A 21653-nucleotide genomic window follows, 5' to 3' on the forward strand; every position below is an offset into this window, starting at 1 on the left:
ACAGTCAGAGGAGGTAAAGGAGAAGAGGAGAGGAGAGGAGAGGAGAGGGGGATGAGGAGCAGGACAGAGGACGAGGAGAGAGAAAAGGAGGAGAGGAGGACAAGGAGCAGGAGGAGGAGAGAGAGGAGGAGAAGGAAGAGGAGAGAGAGGAGGAGAGAGAGGAGAGAGGAGAGGAGAGAGAGGAGGAGAGAGAGGAGAGAGGAGAGGAGAGAGAAGGAGAGGAGAGAGAGGAGGAATGAGGAGGAGAGAGAGGAGGAGAGAGAGCAGGACAAGGAGCAGGAGGAGGAGAGAGGAGGAGAGAGAGGAGGAGCAGGAAGAGGAGAGAGGAGGAGAGAGAGGAGGAGCAGGAAGAGGAGAGAGGAGGAGAGAGAGGAGAGGAGGAGAGGAGGAGAGAGAGGAGAGAAGGAGAGGAGGAGAGAGAGCAGGACAAGGAAGAGGAGAGAGGAGGAGAGAGAGGAGAGAGAGAGAGGAGGACAAGGAGCAGGGAGAGAGGACAGAGTCAGGGTCATGTTTTGGCTGTAGCAGACAGAGTGAACACTCCATTTGAACATGTTTGGGTGGATGAGAATTGCTTCAAGTAATCAGGTAGTCAGTAATCAGGTAGTCAGTAATCAGGTAGTCAGTAATCAGTAAGTCAGTAATCAGGTAGTCAGTAATCAGGTAGTCAGTAATCAGGTAGTCAGTAATCAGTAATCAGGTAGTCAGACAGAATAAAAGGAGGAGCAGACAGGGTGTGTGTGTGTGTGTGTGTGTGTGTGTGTGTGTGTGTGACGGGCCACTTGTGCTGATGGCTGGGTAGTTTGTGTTCAAGGGCCCATTACAATGCAGGTTATTTGCACTTGATGGTCCAGACATTCGCTGTCTGGTCTACAAGGTGTGTGTTACCAAGGAAACAGAGCTAATAAGACTGGTTCGGTACAGTGTGTGTGCACGTCCCGCTGGCCTGTAATGGGCTGATCTGAAGGAGTGTTGTTACCTTGGGAACACAGCTAATGACTGGTTCAGACCGGTGTTCTGTTTCACAATCACAGCCAAGAATGACACATCATGTCCGTTACAGTTAACTGTATAGTGTGTGTGTGTGTGTGTGTGTGTGTGTGTGTGTGTGTGTGTGTGTGTGTGTGTGTGTGTGTGTGTGTGTGTGTGCGTGCGCGTCAGGGTTTCCGTTAGCCAGTAATAACCGGCTTTGTCCGATTAAACAATAGAAAAACCGATAAAATTGGCGCCAGCCAGTTGTCTGGGAGACGGAGAAACAATCCCATTGCAAAATAACGCTTTATAGCCTATTCAATGATGGAAGTCATTTATTTATTTCACCTTTATTTAACCAGGTAGGCCAGTTGAGAACAAGTTCTCATTTACAACTGCGACCTGGTCAAGATAAAGCAAAGCAGTGTGACAACAACAAAAACAGATTTATACATAAACAAACGTACAGTCAATAATACAATAGAAAAGGTATTTGTACAGTGTGTGCAAATGTAGTAAGATTAGGGAGGTGAGGCAACAAAACAAAGGCCATAGTGGCGAAATAATGACAATTTAGCATTAACACTGGAGTGGTAGATGTGCAGAAGATGAATGTGCAAGTAGAGAAACTGGGGTGCAAAAGAGCAAAAATAAATAAACACAGTAGGGGAAGAGGTAGTTGTTTGGGCTAAATTATAGATGGGCTATGTACAGGTGCAGTAATCTGTGAGCTGCTCTGACAGCTGGTGCTTAAAGTTAGAGAGGGAGACATGAGTCTCCAGCTTCAGTGATTTTTGCAGTTCGTTCCAGTCATTGGCAGCAGAGAACTGGAAGGAAAGGTGGCCAAAGGAGGAATTGGCTTTGGGGGTGACCAGTGAGATATACCTGCTGGAGTGCGTGCTACGGGTGGGTGTTGCTATGGTGACCAGTGAGCTGAGATAAGGCAGGGCTTTACCTAGCAAAGACTTATAGATGACCTGGAGCCAGTGGGTTTGTCGACGAATATGAAGCTAGGGCCAGCTAACGAGAGCACACAGGCCGCAGTAGTGGGTAGTATATGGGGCTTTGGTGACAAAATGGATGGCACTGTGATAGACTGCATCCAATTTGCTAAGTAGAGTGTTGGAGGCTATTTTGTAAATGACATCGCCGAAGTCAAGGATTGGTAGGACAGTCAGTTTTACGAGGGTATGTTTGGCAGCATGAGTGAAGGATGCTTTGTTGCGAAATAGGAAGCCAATTCTAGATTTAATTTTGGATTGGAGATGCTTGATGAGTCTGGAAGGAGAGTTTACAGTCTAACCAGACACCTAGGTATTTGTAGTTGTCCACATTTTCTAAGTCAGAACCGTCCAGAGTAGTGATGCTGGACGGGCGGGCAGGTGTGGGCAGCGATCGTTTGAAGAGCATGCATTTACTTTTACTAGCATTTAAGAGCAGTTGGAGGCCACAGAAGGAGAGTTGTATGGCATTGAATCTCGTCTGGAGGTTTGTTAACAGTGTCCAAAGAAGGGCCAGAAGTATACAAGATGGTGTCGTCTGCGTAGAGGTGGATCAGAGAATCACCAGTGATTTCAGTGATTTTCAAGCCAGAAAGACGGAGCTCTAGAAAGAGGCCCGAGTTGGATGACCAATCAAATCGATTTTTTTCCCCCCAGTCGGAGCTATTTTTTCCCCCAGTTATCTGGAAAGTACTGAAGTCGGAGATTTCCGAGTTGTTTTGAACACGCCGTCAAAATGGCAGCTGAAGACAGGCTTCATCAGCGCATCACACACTTCCAATGAGCTGGACGCAGCATTTTGAAAAAATTATATACTTAAAATGTTTGAAAGCTGAATTGTGTAATACATATATAATGAGGCATGTCTTACCTCGCTTCAAAATAGCTTATTACATCTCTTCGCCTTCTACATTTCCAACTCACATTTTCATCTCACATGAATCCACTCGCACGTGCAGTGTCCTTCTGACAACGTTTTGGAACAAACATTCGCGGGTAGCCCACTGCCTTGATGCGCATCGCTGCGCTTATAATGTGAAGAAATAGTTTGATCTGTTGCATCAGACTCATTACTTTTTAACGTTTTTTTTGCTTTTCCTGTAGTCCAGGTCTACTTGTTGTATGAATTTGGAATCTATCGTCCCACAACTGTCCCACAGTCTGTTTGGAATAGGCCATTTCTTTCGACAAGTTGACCAATAGAATCGATAGCCTAAACTTTTCTACTATAGTATAGTTGACATAGACTTGTGATTTAGCGAGAGGCTGCGTGCTCCTTTAGGTAGAGAATATCTCACCACTGGGCATTTCCATCTCCTCCCCTTACTCCTTCATTCCTTTCTCAAGCACACAGAGGGGCTGTCAACCGTTTAATGAAATATGTTTAGTTGTGAAAACATTCCCGAAAAGATTTCACTTGGTTTCCCAAATGAAGCACTGGGTAGCTGCAGGAACAGGGTTGGAGAGCCAATGGCATACAGAGATTGGGCGGAATATTACCTGTCGCTCAGCGAGAGGCTGCGTGCTTCTCAAACAGTGGTTGATACATGGAGTGAAATATCTGGAGTAGCCTATCTAGCAGGATTGAAAAGCAAACAGGCACTTCCCCAAATTGAAACTCACTTGCCTCATACATAGACTAGTGATGTAGCTGTTTGTTAATCTTCTTGTTGGCTGAAGAACAGTGGCAGCGGTTCATCTTCAACGTGTCCATCTGAGTTCGGCAAGAAGGACATGCGGCGTTGCCTCCGTCACCTGCATGTTCTGTTAATATAAAGTGATTTCTGTCATTCTGAGCACTGTGGGTGGACGCCCCTGAGCACCGTGGGTGGACGCCCCTGAGCACCGTGGGTGGACGCCCCTGAGCACCGTGGGTGGACGCCGCTGAGCACCGTGGGTGGACGCCCCTGAGCACCGTGGGTGGACGCCGCTGAGCACCGTGGGTGGACGCCGCTGAGCACCGTGGGTGGATGCCCCTGAGCACCGTGGGTGGCCGCCCCTGAGCACCGTGGGTGGCCGCCCCTGAGCACCGTGGGTGGACGCCCCTGAGCACCGTGGGTGGACGCCCCTGAGCACCGTGGGTGGACGCCCCTGAGCACCGTGGGTGGACGCCATAAATCGGGTTACGCACCCAATGCATATGGGTCCGGTAAATTTGTCAAATGTCCGGTAAATTTAAATGTTGCCGGTCAAATGTCCGGCGCCACATTTTCCCGAACGGAAACCCTGGTGTGTGTGTGTGTGTTTGTACAAGTCTCTCACACTCACCGTTCTCATTGTTGCGATCCTGCACCAGGTGTTGGTAGACTGAGTCAGGGACCTCTGACTGACGATAATACCATTTAACACTGAGTAACAGATGGTCTCGTTTACTCTGTGAGAGAGAGAGAGAGACAGAGACAGAGGGACAGAGAGAGAGAGAGACAGAGAGAGAGAGAAAGAAGGAGACAGACAGAGCGAGAGAGAGAGAGAGAGAGAGAGAGAGAGAGAGAGAGAGAGAGAGAGAGAGACCGAGAGAGAGCGAGACAGAGAGAGAGAGAGCGAGAGAGAGAGAGCGCGAGAGAGAGAGCGCGAGAGAGAGAGAGAAAGAAAGAGAGAAAGAAAGAGAGAAAGAAAGAGAGAGAGAGAGAGAAAGAAAGAATAAGAGAGAGAGAGAGAGAGAAAGAAAGAAAGAGAGAACAGATTTAGAAAAAACAGGCTCCAATAAAATAAACAGACAGCTGTTTGTTAACAGCATCACACATTGATGTGTTGGCAGACAGGCATAGAAAACGTCAACCTATACCCTACATAGTGCACTACTTTTGACCAGAGCCCCCATGGGCCCTGGTCTAGAGTAGTGCACAACATAGGGAATAGGGTGCCATTTGGGATACAGTACACAGAGCCGTGCTGCTGCTGCTTTCTGCTTGTTATCCGCCCTAGTCGCTCAGCTGGTTGCTGCCAAAAAGCCCACAGTGAAACCAGCTCAATTAAAAAGGGATTGGAGAGTATTTAGCTGCTTTAATGAAGTACACAGGCTGATATTAGAAGCCTCCATGTGTAGAAGTCAGGGGGAAAGGAGAGGCAAAGTTACTGAGCTATATTCCTCTTCAATTAAACTTCCACTTGCTATCTCAAACCTAACGTAATAATTCAACCAATCAGAGTGCCAAAACAACAATCTAGAAAACCCAACATTGGGGCAAATCCTTAGTGCCATGCCACCCATTGGTCATCTGTGGTACTACAGCTCCCACCCTCAACTGCAGTACCACCATATCGCCACTGAGCAGCAGCACTGAGTCACAGAGAGAGCTTCCGGAGGCTTGAATAAAGGGAGTACAAGCCTGGCCAGGCCAGGTAGAAGCATGAAAAGGGCACAACACTGTTTTCATTCCCCAACATTAAACATTTATTGTGCCTTCACACGAGCCCAACTGACCGTCGAGAGGTTTTAAAAGAACATATAAAGAGACCACAGCTAGGAGCTATGCTGCTACACACACAAATACAAACACATTCACACACAGTCCTTTGGGAGAAGCCAGATATCACAGCCATATTTATAAACATGGCTAGCCCACAGAACCACCATAGAGAAGGAGAGAGAGGGAGGGAGAGAAATAGAGGGAGGGAGGGGAGGGAGGGAGGGAGTGAGGGAGGAAGGGAGAAGGGGAGTGAGAGAGGGAGGAGGGTGGGGAGAGAGAGGGAGGGAGGAGGGTAGAGAGCTGTGTGCTCAATGTGTGAAGGAGCGTGAGGTCAGTGTGTGAAGGAGCGTGAGGTCAGTGTGAAGACATTTCAAGTCTGTTGAGTCATTTTTTAATTTACTTTTATTTCCCCTTTATTTAACCAGGTAGGCCAGTTGAGAACAAGTTTTCATTTACAACTGCGACCTGGCCAAGATAAAGCAAAGCAGTTCGACACATACAACAACACAGAGTTACACATGGAATAAACAAAACATACAGTCAATAAGACAGTAGAAAAAAAGTCTATATACAGTGTGTGCAAAGGAGGTAGGATAAGAGAGGTAAGGCAATAAATAAGCCATGGTGGCGAAGTAATTGCAATTTAGCAATTAAACACTGGAGTGATAGATGTGCAGAAGATGAATGTGCAAGTAGAGATACTGGGGTGCAAAGGCACAAGAAAAATAAATAAATACAGTATGGGGATGAGGTAGTTGGATGGGCTATTTACAGATGGGCTATGTACAGGTACAGTGATCTGTGAGCTGCTCTGACAGCTGGTGCTTAAAGTTAGAGAGGGAGACATGAGTCTCCAGCTTCAGTGATTTTTGCAATTCATTCCAGTCATTGGCAGCAGAGAACTGGAAGGAAAGGCGGCCAAAGAAAGAATTGGCTTTGGGGGTGACCAGTGAGATATACCTGCTGGAGCGCGTGCTACGGGTTGGTGCTGCTATGGTGACCAGTGAGCTGAGATAAGGCGGGGCTTTACCTAGCAGAGACTTGTAGATGACCTGGAGCCAGTGGGTTTGTCGACGAATATGAAGCTAGGGCCAGCTAACGAGAGCACACAGGCCGCAGTAGTGGGTAGTATATGGGGCTTTGATGACAAAACGGATGGCACTGTGATAGACTGCATCCAATTTGCTGAGTAGAGTGTTGGAGGCTATTTTGTAAATGACATCGCCGAAATCGAGGATCGGTAGGATGGTCAGTTTATGAGGGTATGTTTGGCAGCATGAGTGAAGGATGCTTTGTTGCGAAATAGGAAGCTGATTCTAGATTTAATTTTGGATTGGAGATTCTTAATGTGAGTCTGGAAGGAGAGTTTACAGTCTAACCAGACACCTAGGTATTTGTAGTTGTCCACATATTCTAAGTCCGAACCGTCCAGAGTAGTGATGCTGGACGGGCGGGCAGGTGCAGGCAGTGATCGGTTGAAGAGCATGTATTTACTTTTACTAGCATTTAAAAGCAGTTGGAGGCCACGGAAGGAGAGTTGTATGGCATTTGAGCTCGTCTGGAGGTTTGTTAACAGTGTCCAAAGAAGGGCCAGAAGTATACAGAATGGTGTCGTCTGCGTAGAGGTGGATCAGAGAATCACCAGCAGCAAGAGCAACATCATTGATGTACACAGAGGAGAGAGTTGGCCCAAGAATTGAACCCTGTGGCACTTCGATTTGACACACTGAACTCTATCAGAGAAGTAGTTGGTTAACCAGGCGAGGCAGTCATTAGAGAAACCAAGGCTGTTGAGTCTGCCGATAAAAATGTGGTGATTGACAGAGTCGAAAGCCTTGGCCAGGTCGATGAATACGGCTGCACAGTATTGTCTTTTATCGATGGCGGTTATGATATCGTTTAAGACCTTGAGCGTGGCTGAGGTGCACCCATGACCAGCTTTGAAACCAGATTGCATAGCGGAGAAGGTACGGTGGGATTCGAAATGGTCGGTAATCTGTTTGTTAACTTGGCTTTCGAAGACCTTAGAAAGGCAGGGTAGGATAGATATAGGTCTGTAGCAGTTTGGGTCTAGAGTGTCTCCCCCTTTGAAGAGGGGGATGATCGCGGCAGCTTTCCAATCTTTGGGAATCTCAGACGATACGAAAGAGAGGTTCAACAGGCTAGTAATAGGGGTTGCAACAATTTCGGCAGATAATTATAGAAACAGAGGGTTCAGATTGTCTAGCCCAGCTGATTTGTAGGGGTCCAGATTTTGCAGCTCTTTCAGAACATCAGCTGACTGGATTTGGGAGAAGGAGAAATGGGGGAGGCTTGGGCGAGTTGCTGTGGGGGGTGCAGTGCTGTTGACCGGGGTAGGGGTAGCCAAGTGGAAAGCATGGCCAGCCATAGAAAAATGCTTATTGAAAATCTCAATTATAGTGGATTTGTCGGTGGTGGACAGTGTTTCCTAGCCTCAGTGCAGTGGGCAGCTGGGAGGAGGTGCTCTTATTCTCCATGGACTTTACAGTGTCCCAAAACATTTTTGAGTTTGTGCTACATTTCTGTTTGAAAAAGCTAGCCTTAGCTTTCCTAACTGCCTGTGTATATTGGTTCCTAAATTCCCTGAAAAGTTGCAAATCATGGGGGCTATTCGATGCTAATGCAGAACGCCACAGGATGTTTTTGTGCTGGTCAAGGGCAGTCAGGTCTGGAGTGAACCAAGGGATATATCTCTTCCTGGTTCTACATTTTTTGAATGGGGCATGCTTATTTAAGATGGTGAGGAAGGCACTTTTAAAGAATAACCAGGCATCCTCTACTGACGTGATGAGGTCAATATCCTTCCAGGATACCCGGGCCAGCTTGATTAGAAAGGCCTGCTCGCTGAAGTGTTTCAGGGAGCGTTTGACAGTGATGAGGGGTGGTCGTTTGACCGCTGACCCATTATGGATGCAGGCAATGAGGCAGTGATCGCTGAGATCCTGGTTGAAGACAGCAGAGGTGTATTTAGAGGGCAAGTTGGTTAGGATGATATCTATGAGGGTGCCCATGTTTACAGATTTGGGGTTGTACCTGGTGGGTTCATTGATAATTTGTGTGAGATTGAGGGCATCAAGCTTAGATTGTAGGATGGCTGGGGTGTTAAGCATGTCCCAGTTGAGGTCACCTAGCAGCACAAGCTCTGAAGATAGATGGGGGGCAATCAGTTCACATATGGTGTCCAGAGCACAGCTGGGGGCAGAGGGTGATCTGTAGCAAGCGGCAACGGTGAGAAACCTGTTTCTGGAAAGGTGGATTTTTAAAAGTAGAAGCTCAAATTGTTTGGGTACAGACTTGGATAGTAAGACAGAACTCTGCAGGCTATCTCTGCAGTAGATTGTAACACCGCCCCCTTTGGGAGTTCTAACTTGTTGTAAAATGTTATAGTTAGGGATGGACATTTCAGGGGTTTTGGTGGTCTTCCTAAGCCAGGATTCCGACACGGCTAGGACATCCGGGTTGGCAGAGTGTGCTAAAGCAGTGAATAAAACAAACTTAGGGAGAAGGCTTCTAATGTTAACATGCATGAAACCAAGGCTATTACGGTTACAGAAGTCATCAAAAGAGAGCACCTGGGGGAATAGGAGTGGAGCCAGGCACTGCAGGACCTGGATTAACCTCTACATCACCAGAGGAACAGAGGAGGAGTAGGATGAGGGTACGGCTAAAAGCTATAAGAACTGGTCGTCTAGTACATTCGGAACAGAGAGTAAAAGGAGCAGGTTTCTGGGTGCGATAGCATACATTCAAGGCATAATGTACAGACAAAGGTATGGTAGGATGTGCGTAGATTGGAGGTAAACCTAGGCATTGAGTAATGACGAGAGAGATATAGTCTCTAGAGACATTTAAACCAGGTGATGTCATCGTATATGTAGGAGGTGGAACAACATGGTTGGTTAAGGCATATTGAGCAGGGCTAGAGGCTCTACAGTGAAATAAGACAGTAATCACTAACCAGGACAGTAATGGACGAGGCATATTGATATTAGGGAGAGGCATGCGTAGCCGGGTGATCAATAGGGATGAACTAGAGATGAAATCCCGTTTCCCTATAACCTTCTAACCCACCTATGGTCTCACATCCCCCTCCATTCCTTCTGTTTGTTTCTCCATCCCCTCAGTCACCTCCCCATCCCTCTCTCTTGCTCTCTCTCTGAGGCTTTGGAGGAGTGTGTGTGTGTGCGTGTGCGTGTGTGTCGCCAGCTGTTGTTCAGCATGTGACGAAACTAAGCCACAGCCAACAGCATCAGTCCTACTACCACATACAGTGCTGATTTGCTCTGATCACAGGGAAACCACATCAACAGGCATTTTTCAAACGCATTCCTAACCACTGAGAGACGCACACACACACACACACACACACACACACACACACACACACACACACACACACACACACGAAGAGATGTGCGCTGCTATGCAATGATGTCATGGTTCTTCATGAATCCCTGTCAACCTCTCATCTAGCCAACGTTTCAGGAACGTTTAACGACGTTAAACTTCAGACCTTTTCATCTACAGCTGGCGTGTTTTCAGGAGATGATAAATGTTTGCTGATGTGTACATGTAATAGCTCATTTTTTAGCCTGTAAAACAACTATCAAGTGCTTTGCTTAAGCTGTTGGAACATGAATACACACACTGATACAGACACGCACTCACAGTTAAAAAATCACAACAGTCTGTGAATAAAACTGTCTGCCCTTGTGAGTGGTGTGTGTGTGGGGGGGGGGGGGGGATGGCTACCTCATTCCAGAGCTGAGAATGGGCTACGCTGTGCTTGTTGCACACAGAGCAGATCAACACACACACACTCACAGAGAGGATTACAGCACACACTCACATTGTGGAGATAAGCATTAACAGACAGGAGGGAGAAAGAGGAAGAGATCCGCAGAGAAAGGAAGATAAGAGAACCACAGAGACAGAGGAAGAGAGAACCAGAGAGAGAGAACCGCAGAGAGAGATAAAGTAAGAATGTCACAATGCTGAATTGATTAGAGACATTCCAGGCTGCAGTAGAGTGGAGCACCCGGGAGGCGGCCATCTCTCTCTCTCTCTCTCCACACTCTAATCTCCACTCTCCACTGGGAGACAGCCACTCTGGAGGGGTGTGAGATATAGGATAACACAGGGGATAGGAGCTAGGATAACACAGGGGCTAGGATAACACAGGGGATAGGAGCTAGGATAACACAGGGGGATAGGAGCTAGGATAACACAGGGGGATAGGAGCTAGGATAACACAGGGGAATAGGAGCTAGGATAACACAGGGGGATAGGAGCTAGGATAACACGGGGGACAGGAGCTAGGATAACACAGGGGATAGGAGCTAGGATAACACGGGATAGGATCTGGGATAACACAGGGGATAGGAGCTGGGATAACACAGGGGATAAGAGCTGGGATAACACAGGGGATAGGAGCTGGGATAACACAGGGGATAGGAGCTAGGATAACACAGGGGATAGGAGCTAGGATAACACAGGGGGATAGGAGCTAGGATAACACAGGGGCTAGGTGCTAGGATAACACAGGGGATAGGAGCTAGGATAACACAGGGGATAAGAGCTAGGATAACACAGGGATAGACGCTAGGATAACACAGGGGCTAGGAGCTAGGATAACACAGGGGCTAGGAGCTAGGATAACACAGGGGCTAGGAGCTAGGATAAAACAGGGGCTAGGAGCTAGGATAACACAGGGGATAGGAGCTAGGATAACACAGGGGATAGGAGCTAGGATAACACAGGGGATAGGAGCTAGGATAACACAGGGATAGACACTAGGATAACACAGGGGATAGGAGCTAGGATAACACAGGGGATATGAGCTAGGATAACACAGGGGCTAGACGCTAGGATAAAACAGGGGCTAGGAGCTAGGATAACACAGGGGATAGGAGCTACGATAACACAGGGGATAGGAGCTAGGATAACAGGGGATAAGAGCTAGGATAACACAGGGGATATGAGCTAGGATAACACAGGGGATAGGAGATAGGATAACACAGGGGGATAGGAGCTAGGATAACACGGGGGATAGGAGCTAGGATAACACAGGGGGATAGGAGCTAGGATAACACAGGGGATAGGAGCTAGAATAACACAGGGGCTAGACGCTAGGATAACACAGGGGGGTAGGAGCTAGGATAACACAGGGGATAGGAGCTAGGATAAGACAGGGGATAGACGCTAGGATAACACAGGGGATAGACGCTAGGATAACACAGGGGATAGGAGCTAGGATAACACAGGGGATAGGAGCTAGGATAACACAGGGGATAGGCGATAACAGCCCTGCACAGCAGTAGAGCAAAAATACAAGGGAAGTCCATGAGAGAGGATGAGAAATAGATAAAAAGAAAGGAGGAAAGAGAGAGGGGAATAGTGAAAGGTACAGTTCTGGCCAGCTAAGGAAAGGGAGAGGGGAATAGTGAAAGGTACAGTTCTGGCCAGCTAAGGAAAGGGAGAGGGGAATAGTGAAAGGTACAGTTCTGGCCAGCTAAGGAAAGGGAGAGGGGAATAGTGAAAGGTACAGTTCTGGCCAGCTAAGGAAAGGGAGAAGGGAATAGTGAAAGGTACAGTTCTGGCCAGCTAAGGAAAGGGAGAGGGGGATAGTGAAAGGTACAGTTCTGGCCAGCTAAGGAAAGGGAGAGGGGAATAGTGAAAGGTACAGTTCTGGCCAGCTAAGGAAAGGGAGAGGGGGAATAGTGAAAGGTACAGTTCTGGCCAGCTAAGGAAAGGGAGAGGGGAATAGTGAAAGGTACAGTTCTGGCCAGCTAAGGAAAGGGAGAGGGGAATAGTGAAAGGTACAGTTCTGGCCAGCTAAGGAAAGGGAGAGGGGAATAGTGAAAGGTACAGTTCTGGCCAGCTAAGGAAAGGGAGAGGGGAATAGTGAAAGGTACAGTTCTGGCCAGCTAAGGAAAGGGAGAGGGGAATAGTGAAAGGTACAGTTCTGGCCAGCTAAGGAAAGGGAGAGGGGGATAGTGAAAGGTACAGTTCTGGCCAGCTAAGGAAAGGGAGAGGGGGATAGTGAAAGGTACAGTTCTGGCCAGCTAAGGAAAGGGAGAGGGGAATAGTGAAAGGTACAGTTCTGGCCAGCTAAGGAAAGGGAGAGGGGGATAGTGAAAGGTACAGTTCTGGCCAGCTAAGGAAAGGGAGAGGGGAATAGTGAAAGGTACAGTTCTGGCCAGCTAAGGAAAGGGAGAGGGGAATAGTGAAAGGTACAGTTCTGGCCAGCTAAGGAAAGGGAGAGGGGAATAGTGAAAGGTACAGTTCTGGCCAGCTAAGGAAAGGGAGAGGGGGAAAATAAAAAAGGCACTGTACTGACCAGCCAGGAAAGGGAGAGGGGAATAGTGAAAGGCAGTGTGCTGGCAAGCTAAGCACCTCTGTGCCCCCCACCCCAATACACACACATTCTCTCTGACTGACTGAGCATAGGGAATCTGATCTCTGCTCATCTGGTTTGTTGCTGTTAGCTACCAAATGGGAATCTGATCTCTGCTCATCTGCGTTTGTTACTGTTAGCTACCAAATGGGAATCTGATCTCTGCTCATCTGGGTTTGTTACTGTTAGCTACCAAATGGGAATCTGATCTCTGCTCATCTGGGTTTGTTGCTGTTAGCTACCAAATGGAAATCTGATCTCTGCTCATCTGGGTTTGTTGCTGTTAGCTACCAAATGGGAATCTGATCTCTGCTCATCTGCGTTTGTTACTGTTAGCTACCAAATGGGAATCTGATCTCTGCTCATCTGCGTTTGTTACTGTTACCTACCAAATGGGAATCTGATCTCTGCTCATCTGCGTTTGTTACTGTTAGCTACCAAATGGGAATCTGATCTCTGCTCATCTGCGTTTGTTACTGTTACCTACCAAATGGGAATCTGATCTCTGCTCATCTGCGTTTGTTACTGTTACCTACCAAATGGGAATCTGATCTCTGCTCATCTGGGTTTGTTACTGTTACCTACCAAATGGGAATCTGATCTCTGCTCATCTGGGTTTGTTACTGTTAGCTACCAAATTGGAATCTGATTTCTGCTCATCTGCGTTTGTTACTGTTAGCTACCAAATGGGAATCTGATCTCTGCTCATCTGGGTTTGTTGCTGTTAGCTACCAAATGGACAAGCAGTACTGCAGTAGTCAGACATGACACGAATTACCAACATAGTTGAACGATCCATTTATTTTTGCAATATACAATAAACGTTTATTAGAAGTCAGTCCTTGAATACTAGGTAGTGAAGGTTAACTTACAAATCAGAGTTGAAACAAGCTAGATAGCAGGGATTGAAAGCAAACTAGCTACATCCTATCAAACATGTCATCAGGTGTGTTTGGTTTGGCTACTAACTGGCAGTCTATGCCAAGGCAAGCAAAGTTAGGAATCAAGGTAGCTAGCTAGACTGCTATGCTAGCAACGACGCTAACAGTTGAGCTAAGTAGCAAGCTAAACATTTGGCTAGTTGTGGTCATGGCAAGCAAAGTTAGGAATCAAGCTAGCTAGCTAAACATTTGGCTAGCTGTGGTCATGGCAAGTAAAGTTAGGAATCAAGCTAGCTAGCTAAACATTTGGCTGGCTGTGGTCATGGCAAACAAAGTTAGGAATCAAGCTAGCTAGCTAAACATTTGGCTAGATGACATCGGGAGTATGGGGTAAGGTTAGTTACGTGAGCGTGTTTAGGGTGAATGAAATTATTTCTTCAACATCTTGCTAGCTAGATTGGAGGCAATGGAAAGGCAATTCCAGTTAGTCCAACACCGGTTGATTTCAAAGTGCGAGGCTTTACTTGCAGCCGTTTTTTCTCTCCCAAATTCAAACAAAGAAGTGCAACAACAGGACTTTCTCTTGGTTTGATCCATTTCTATTGAGAAAATACCATATGCCTTAGACCGGATATAGGATTTCTATTGAGAAAATACCATATGCCTTAGACCGGATATAGGATTTCTATTGAGAAAATACCATATGCCTTAGACCAGATATTGGATTTCCCAGATCTTCCCATAAACGGATGTCCCAACCCGGAAACGAGAGAAAGGCTTACGGCCATTCAGTTTCCTTTGTCTGAGGGTTTGGAAACCTTCCAATCTGCAACCAGAGAGCCAACTGAGTCGTGCCAGCCAAGGTGGACTGGACTAGGACTGTGTAGCACCACACCACCATAAAGGACAAGGGCTTAACCCCAGAGGTGAAAGGGGAGCACAGCTCTGCTGCACGAGGGAGCTGCCGTTTTGACATTCACTAGCACCCATACGTGGTTCTAGTCAGTCTTCAACATGGCGGCTGTAAGCCCACCCGGGCAAACCCGCGCCAAGAGGGGGAGGGGAGGGAATATAACTGTTTCAACCTGTACCTCTCTAGAGGGAGAGAGGGAAGGAGGGAGGCGTAACACAAAACGGACACCTAAGCAAAACCAGACCCCCTTCCTCCTCGCCACTGTACGCGTTAATAGGAAATGTGTTTATTTTCCGTTTTTTTTTTATCACTCTCCTCTTCTTCTGTGGCGGCTAACTACTCTCTCTCTCAGGCGTGACATAAGTACTTACTGCCCGGGGCGCACCACTTGAATTGCTTACCATTAAGTGTCTTTGAACGGGGGTATGGTAACAGGTACTAGGCACAACGGTTTGAGTGTGTCAAGAACTGCAACGCTGCTGAGATTTTTCAGGCTCAACAGTTTACCGTGTGTATCAAGAATGGTCCACCAGTCAGAGGACATGCAGCCAACTGGACACAACTGTGGGACTCATTGGAGTCAACTTGGGCCAGCATCCCTGTGGAACGCTTTCGACACCTTGTAGAGTCCATGCCCTGACGAATTGAAGCTGTTCTGAGGGCAGAAGTGGGTGCAACTCAATATTAGGAAGGTGTTTTGTACACAGTGTACATCCTACAGAGACAGCAGCATCTATTTGCTCTCAGCGCAGGGTGACGTGAGTCAGAGGAATGGCAAGCAGTTAAAGTATGGCAGAAAGCTACAGTGACATCTCACTGTAGCTTTAACACCGGGGGGAGTGAGATGTTACCGTAGCTTTAACACCAGGGGGAGTGAGGTGTTACCGTAGCTTTAACACCAGGGGGAGTGAGGTGTTACCGTAGCTTTGCTGTAGTCAGACTAGAGGAGAGGTGCTGTAGTCAGACTAGAGGAGAGGTGCTGTAGTCAGACTAGAGGAGAGGTGCTGTAGACAGACTAGAGGAGAGATGCTGTAGTCAGACTAGAGGAGAGGTGCTGTAGTCAGACTAGAGGAGAGGTGCTGTAGTTAGACTAGAGGAGAGGTGCTGTAGTCAGACTAGAGGAGAGGTGCTGTAGTCAGACTAGAGGAGAGGTGCTGTAGTCAGACTAGAGGAGAGGTGCTGTAGACAGACTAGAGGAGAGGTGCTGTAGTCAGACTAGAGGAGAGGTGCTGTAGTCAGACTAGAGGAGAGGTGCTGTAGTCAGACTAGAGGAGAGGTGCTGTAGACAGACTAGAGGAGAGGTGCTGTAGTCAGACTAGAGGAGAGGTGCTGTAGTCAGACTAGAGGAGAGGTGCTGTAGTCAGACTAGAGGAGAGGTGCTGCAGTCAGACTAGAGGAGAGGTGCTGTAGACAGACTAGAGGAGAGGTGCTGCAGTCAGACTAGAGGAGAGGTGAGACAGTCAGACTAGAGGAGAGGTGCTGCAGTCAGACTAGAGGAGAGGTGCTGTAGTCAGACTAGAGGAGAGGTGCTGTAGTCAGACTAGAGGATAGGTGCTGTAGACAGACTAGAGGAGAGGTGCTGTAGACAGACTAGAGGAGAGGTGCTGTAGACAGACTAGAGGAGAGGTGCTGCAGTCAGACTAGAGGAGAGGTGCTGTAGACAGACTAGAGGAGAGGTGCTGTAGTCAGACTAGAGGAGAGGTGCTGCAGTCAGACTAGAGGAGAGGTGCTGCAGTCAGACTAGAGGAGAGGTGCTGTAGACAGACTAGAGGAGAGGTGCTGTAGACAGACTAGAGGAGAGGTGCTGTAGTCAGACTAGAGGAGAGGTGCTGTAGTCAGACTAGAGGAGAGGTGCTGTAGACAGACTAGAGGAGAGGTGCTGTAGACAGACTAGAGGAGAGGTGCTGTAGTCAGACTAGAGGAGAGGTGCTGTAGTCAGACTAGAGGAGAGGTGCTGCAGTCAGACTAGAGGAGAGGTGCTGTAGTCAGACTAGAGGAGAGGTGCTGTAGTCAGACTAGAGGAGAGGTGCTGTAGACAGACTAGAGGAGAGGTGCTGTAGTCAGACTAGAGGAGAGGTGCTGTAGACAGACTAGAGGAGAGGTGCTGTAGTCAGACTAGAGGAGCGGTGCTGTAGTCAGACTAGAGGAGAGGTGCTGTAGACAGACTAGAGGAGAGGTGCTGTAGTCAGACTAGGTGCTGTAGACAGACTAGAGGAGAGGTGCTGTAGTCAGACTAGAGGAGAGCTGCTGTAGACAGACTAGAGGAGAGGTGCTGTAGTCAGACTAGAGGAGAGCTGCTGTAGACAGACTAGAGGAGAGGTGCTGTAGTCAGACTAGAGGACAGGTGCTGTAGTCAGACTAGAGGAGAGGTGCTGTAGTCAGACTGGAGGAGAGGTGCTGTATTCAGCTTGAATTTTTACATGAATAATGTGCAAATATTGTACAATCCAAGTGCGTAAACCTCTTCAAGACTTACCCAGAAAGACTCACAGCTGTAAGTTGCTGCAATAAGTGATTATAACATGTATTGATTCAAGGATGTGAATACTTATGGAAATTAGATATTAGGGCCTCCCGAGTGGTGCAGTGGTCTAAGGCACTACATCACAGTGCTAGCTGTGCAACCAGAGATCCTGGTTCAAGTCGCAGCCGGCCGCAACCGGGAGACCCATGGGGCGGCGCACAATTGGCCCAACGTCATCCGGGTAAGGGGAGGGTTTGGCCGGCAGGGATGTTCTTATCCCACCGTGCTCTAGCGACTCCTGTGGCGGGCCGGGGCGCAATGCACGCTGACACGGTCGCCGGGTGTACGGTGTTTCCTCCGACACATTGGTGCGGCTGGCTTTCGGGTTAAACGGACATTGTGTCAAGAAGCTGGGTTGTGTTTCGGACGACACACGGCTCTTGACCTTCGGCCTCTCCCGAATCCATACGGGAGTTGCAGCGATGAGACAAGACTGTAACTACCAATTGGATCCCAAGAAATTAAGGAGAAAAAGTAACAATAACAAAAAAATAAGTAAATTAAATATTTAATCTTTTCATTTTCAATACATTTGCTAAAATTTCAAAATTCATTATGGGGCATTGTGTGTAATGGGATGAGATATTTAATAATTTTTTAATTCCGTCTAACAACAAAAATGCGTTAGAATTCAAGGGGTATTTTTTATTTTATTTAACCTTTATTTAACTAGGCAAGTCAGTGAAGAACAAATTCTGATTTACATTGACGGCCTACCGGGGAACAGTGGGTTCACTGCATTGTTCAGGAGAAGAACGACAGTATGAATACTTTCTGAAGGCACTGTAAATACTTTATTACATGGAGGTATAATAAAGTACTACCGATGGTTCTGCTAGTGCTGAGTGTTTTCACCCTGCTCTAAAACCAGAGAAATGTACAGTAGCTCTGTAAACACTACCATCTGGATGACAAACGCTCTCAAAACACTGTGTGTGGGCGAGCACACACACACACACACACACACACACACACACACACACACACACACACACACACACACACACACACACACACACACACACACACACACACACACACACACACACACACACGACCAGATACAAAGTGGTCTGCTGTGTTCTCACACATCCCAACTGGATCAGAAAATGAGGAGAGACAAAATTCAGGGGAAGAAGAAAGCACCTAGGAATCTTTTTGCCAAAGGCTACATGTCTCTCCTGATTTTCTATCACAAAGATTCACTTACGTTGTTCTGGGTAGTGTGTAGTCTAGGTATTGTATAGGGTAGTGTATAGTCTAGGTATTGTATAGGGTAGTGTATAGTCTAGGTATTGTATAGGGTAGTGTATAGTCTAGGTATTGTATAGGGTAGTGTTTAGTCTAGGTATTGTATAGGGTAGTGTGTAGTCTAGGTAATGTATAGGGTAGTGTGTAGTCTAGGTATTGTATAGGGTAGTGTATAGTCTAGGTATTGTATAGGGTAGTGTATAGTCTAGGTATTGTATAGGGTAGTGTATAGTCTAGGTATTGTATAGGGTAGTGTGTAGTCTAGGTATTGTATAGGGTAGTGTGTAGTCTAGGTATTGTATAGGGTAGTGTGTAGTCTAGGTATTGTATAGGGTAGTGTGTAGTCTAGGTATTGTATAGGGTAGTGTATAGTCTAGGTATTGTATAGGGTAGTGTATAGTCTAGGTATTGTATAGGGTAGTGTATAGTCTAGGTATTGTATAGGGTAGTGTATAGTCTAGGTATTGTATAGGGTAGTGTATAGTCTAGGTATTGTATAGGGTAGTGTAGTCTAGGTATTGTATAGGGTAGTGTATAGTCTAGGTATTGTATAGGGGTAGTGTATAGTCTAGGTATTGTATAGGGTAGTGTGTAGTCTAGGTATTGTATAGGGTAGTGTGTAGTCTAGGTATTGTATAGGGTAGTGTATAGTCTAGGTATTGTATAGGGTAGTGTATAGTCTAGGTATTGTATAGGGTAGTGTAGTCTAGGTATTGTATAGGGTAGTGTGTAGTCCAGGTATTGTATAGGGTAGTGTATAGTCTAGGTATTGTATAGGGTAGTGTATAGTCTAGGTATTGTATAGGGTAGTGTGTAGTCTAGGTATTGTATAGGGTAGTGTGTAGTCTAGGTATTGTATAGGGTAGTGTGTAGTCTAGGTATTGTATAGGGTAGTGTATAGTCTAGGTATTGTATAGGGTAGTGTGTAGTCTAGGTATTGTATAGGGTAGTGTGTAGTCTAGGTATTGTATAGGGTAGTGTATAGTCTAGGTATTGTATAGGGTAGTGTATAGTCTAGGTATTGTATAGGGTAGTGTGTAGTCTAGGTATTGTAATAGGGTAGTGTATAGTCTAGGTATTGTATAGGGTAGTGTATAGTCTAGGTATTGTATAGGGTAGTGTGTAGTCTAGGTATTGTATAGGGTAGTGTGTAGTCTAGGTATTGTATAGGGTAGTGTGTAGTCTAGGTATTGTATAGGGTAGTGTATAGTCTAGGTATTGTATAGGGTAGTGTGTAGTCAAGGGTAGTGTGTAGTCTAGGTATTGTATAGGGTAGTGTATAGTCTAGGTATTGTATAGGGTAGTGTGTAGTCTAGGTATTGTATAGGGTAGTGTGTAGTCTAGGTATTGTATAGGGTAGTGTATAGTCTAGGTATTGTATAGGGTAGTGTGTAGTCTAGGTATTGTATAGGGTAGTGTGTAGTCTAGGTATTGTATAGGGTAGTGTGTAGTCTAGGTATTGTATAGGGTAGTGTATAGTCTAGGGTATTGTATAGGGTAGTGTGTAGTCTAGGTATTGTATAGGGTAGTGTATAGTCTAGGTATTGTATAGGGTAGTGTGTAGTCTAGGTATTGTATAGGGTAGTGTGTAGTCTAGGTATTGTATAGGGTAGTGTGTAGTCTAGGTATTGTATAGGGTAGTGTGTAGTCTAGGTATTGTATAGGGTAGTGTGTAGTCTAGGTATTGTATAGGGTAGTGTGTAGTCTAGGTATTGTATAGGGTAGTGTGTAGTCTAGGTATTGTATAGGGTAGTGTGTAGTCTAGGTATTGTATAGGGTAGTGTATAGTCTAGGTATTGTATAGGGTAGTGTGTAGTCTAGGTATTGTATAGGGTAGTGTGTAGTCTAGGTATTGTATAGGGTAGTGTGTAGTCTAGGTATTGTATAGGGTAGTGTGTAGTCTAGGTATTGTATAGGGTAGTGTGTAGTCTAGGTATTGTATAGGGTAGTGTGTAGTCTAGGTATTGTATAGGGTAGTGTATAGTCTAGGTATTGTATAGGGTAGTGTGTAGTCTAGGTATTGTATAGGGTAGTGTGTAGTCTAGGTATTGTATAGGGTAGTGTGTAGTCTAGGTATTGTATAGGGTAGTGTATAGTCTAGGTATTGTATAGGGTAGTGTGTAGTCTAGGTATTGTATAGGGTAGTGTATAGTCTAGGTATTGTATAGGGTAGTGTGTAGTCTAGGTATTGTATAGGGTAGTGTATAGTCTAGGTATTGTATAGGGTAGTGTGTAGTCTAGGTATTGTATAGGGTAGTGTATAGTCTAGGTATTGTATAGGGTAGTGTGTAGTCTAGGTATTGTATAGGGTAGTGTGTAGTCTAGGTATTGTATAGGGTAGTGTATAGTCTAGGTATTGTATAGGGTAGTGTGTAGTCTAGGTATTGTATAGGGTAGTGTGTAGTCTAGGTATTGTATAGGGTAGTGTGTAGTCTAGGTATTGTATAGGGTAGTGTGTAGGTCTAAGTATTGTATAGGGTAGTGTATAGTCTAGGTATTGTATAGGGTAGTGTGTAGTCTAGGTATTGTATAGGGTAGTGTGTAGGTCTAAGTATTGTATAGGGTAGTGTATAGTCTAGGTATTGTATAGGGTAGTGTGTAGTCTAGGTATTGTATAGGGTAGTGTGTAGTCTAGGTATTGTATAGGGTAGTGTGTAGTCTAGGTATTGTATAGGGTAGTGTTAGTCTAGGTATTGTATAGGGTAGTGTATAGTCTAGGTATTGTATAGGGTAGTGTGTAGTCTAGGTATTGTATAGGGTAGTGTATAGTCTAGGTATTGTATAGGGTAGTGTATAGTCTAGGTATTGTATAGGGTAGTGTATAGTCTAGGTATTGTATAGGGTAGTGTATGTCTAGGTATTGTATAGGGTAGTGTATAGTCTAGGTATTGTATAGGGTAGTGTATAGTCTAGGTATTGTATAGGGTAGTGTATAGTCTAGGTATTGTATAGGGTAGTGTGTAGTCTAGGTATTGTATAGGGTAGTGTGTAGTCTAGGTATTGTATAGGGTAGTGTATAGTCTAGGTATTGTATAGGGTAGTGTGTAGTCTAGGTATTGTATAGGGTAGTGTATAGTCTAGGTATTGTATAGGGTAGTGTATGTCTAGGTATTGTATAGGGTAGTGTATAGTCTAGGTATTGTATAGGGTAGTGTGTAGTCTAGGTATTGTATAGGGTAGTGTGTAGTCTAGGTATTGTATAGGGTAGTGTATAGTCTAGGTATTGTATAGGGTAGTGTGTAGTCTAGGTATTGTATAGGGTAGTGTATAGTCTAGGTATTGTATAG

At 46.0% G+C, this 21653-nt stretch overlaps 1 protein-coding gene across 1 annotated transcript in view; it reads right to left on the reverse strand.

Annotated features, from left to right (window-relative positions):
* Nucleotides 1–21653, reverse strand: part of LOC106566301 (arginine-glutamic acid dipeptide repeats protein-like) — a 291196-nt gene that overhangs the window by 113812 nt on the left and 155731 nt on the right. Inside the window, 1 exon segment of the mRNA XM_045692861.1 lies at nucleotides 4239–4344. Coding sequence (XP_045548817.1) covers nucleotides 4239–4344 — 106 coding nt within the window.

This window comes from Salmo salar, chromosome ssa13 (genome assembly GCF_905237065.1).
Source record: "Salmo salar chromosome ssa13, Ssal_v3.1, whole genome shotgun sequence".
Taxonomy (NCBI): domain Eukaryota; kingdom Metazoa; phylum Chordata; class Actinopteri; order Salmoniformes; family Salmonidae; genus Salmo; species Salmo salar.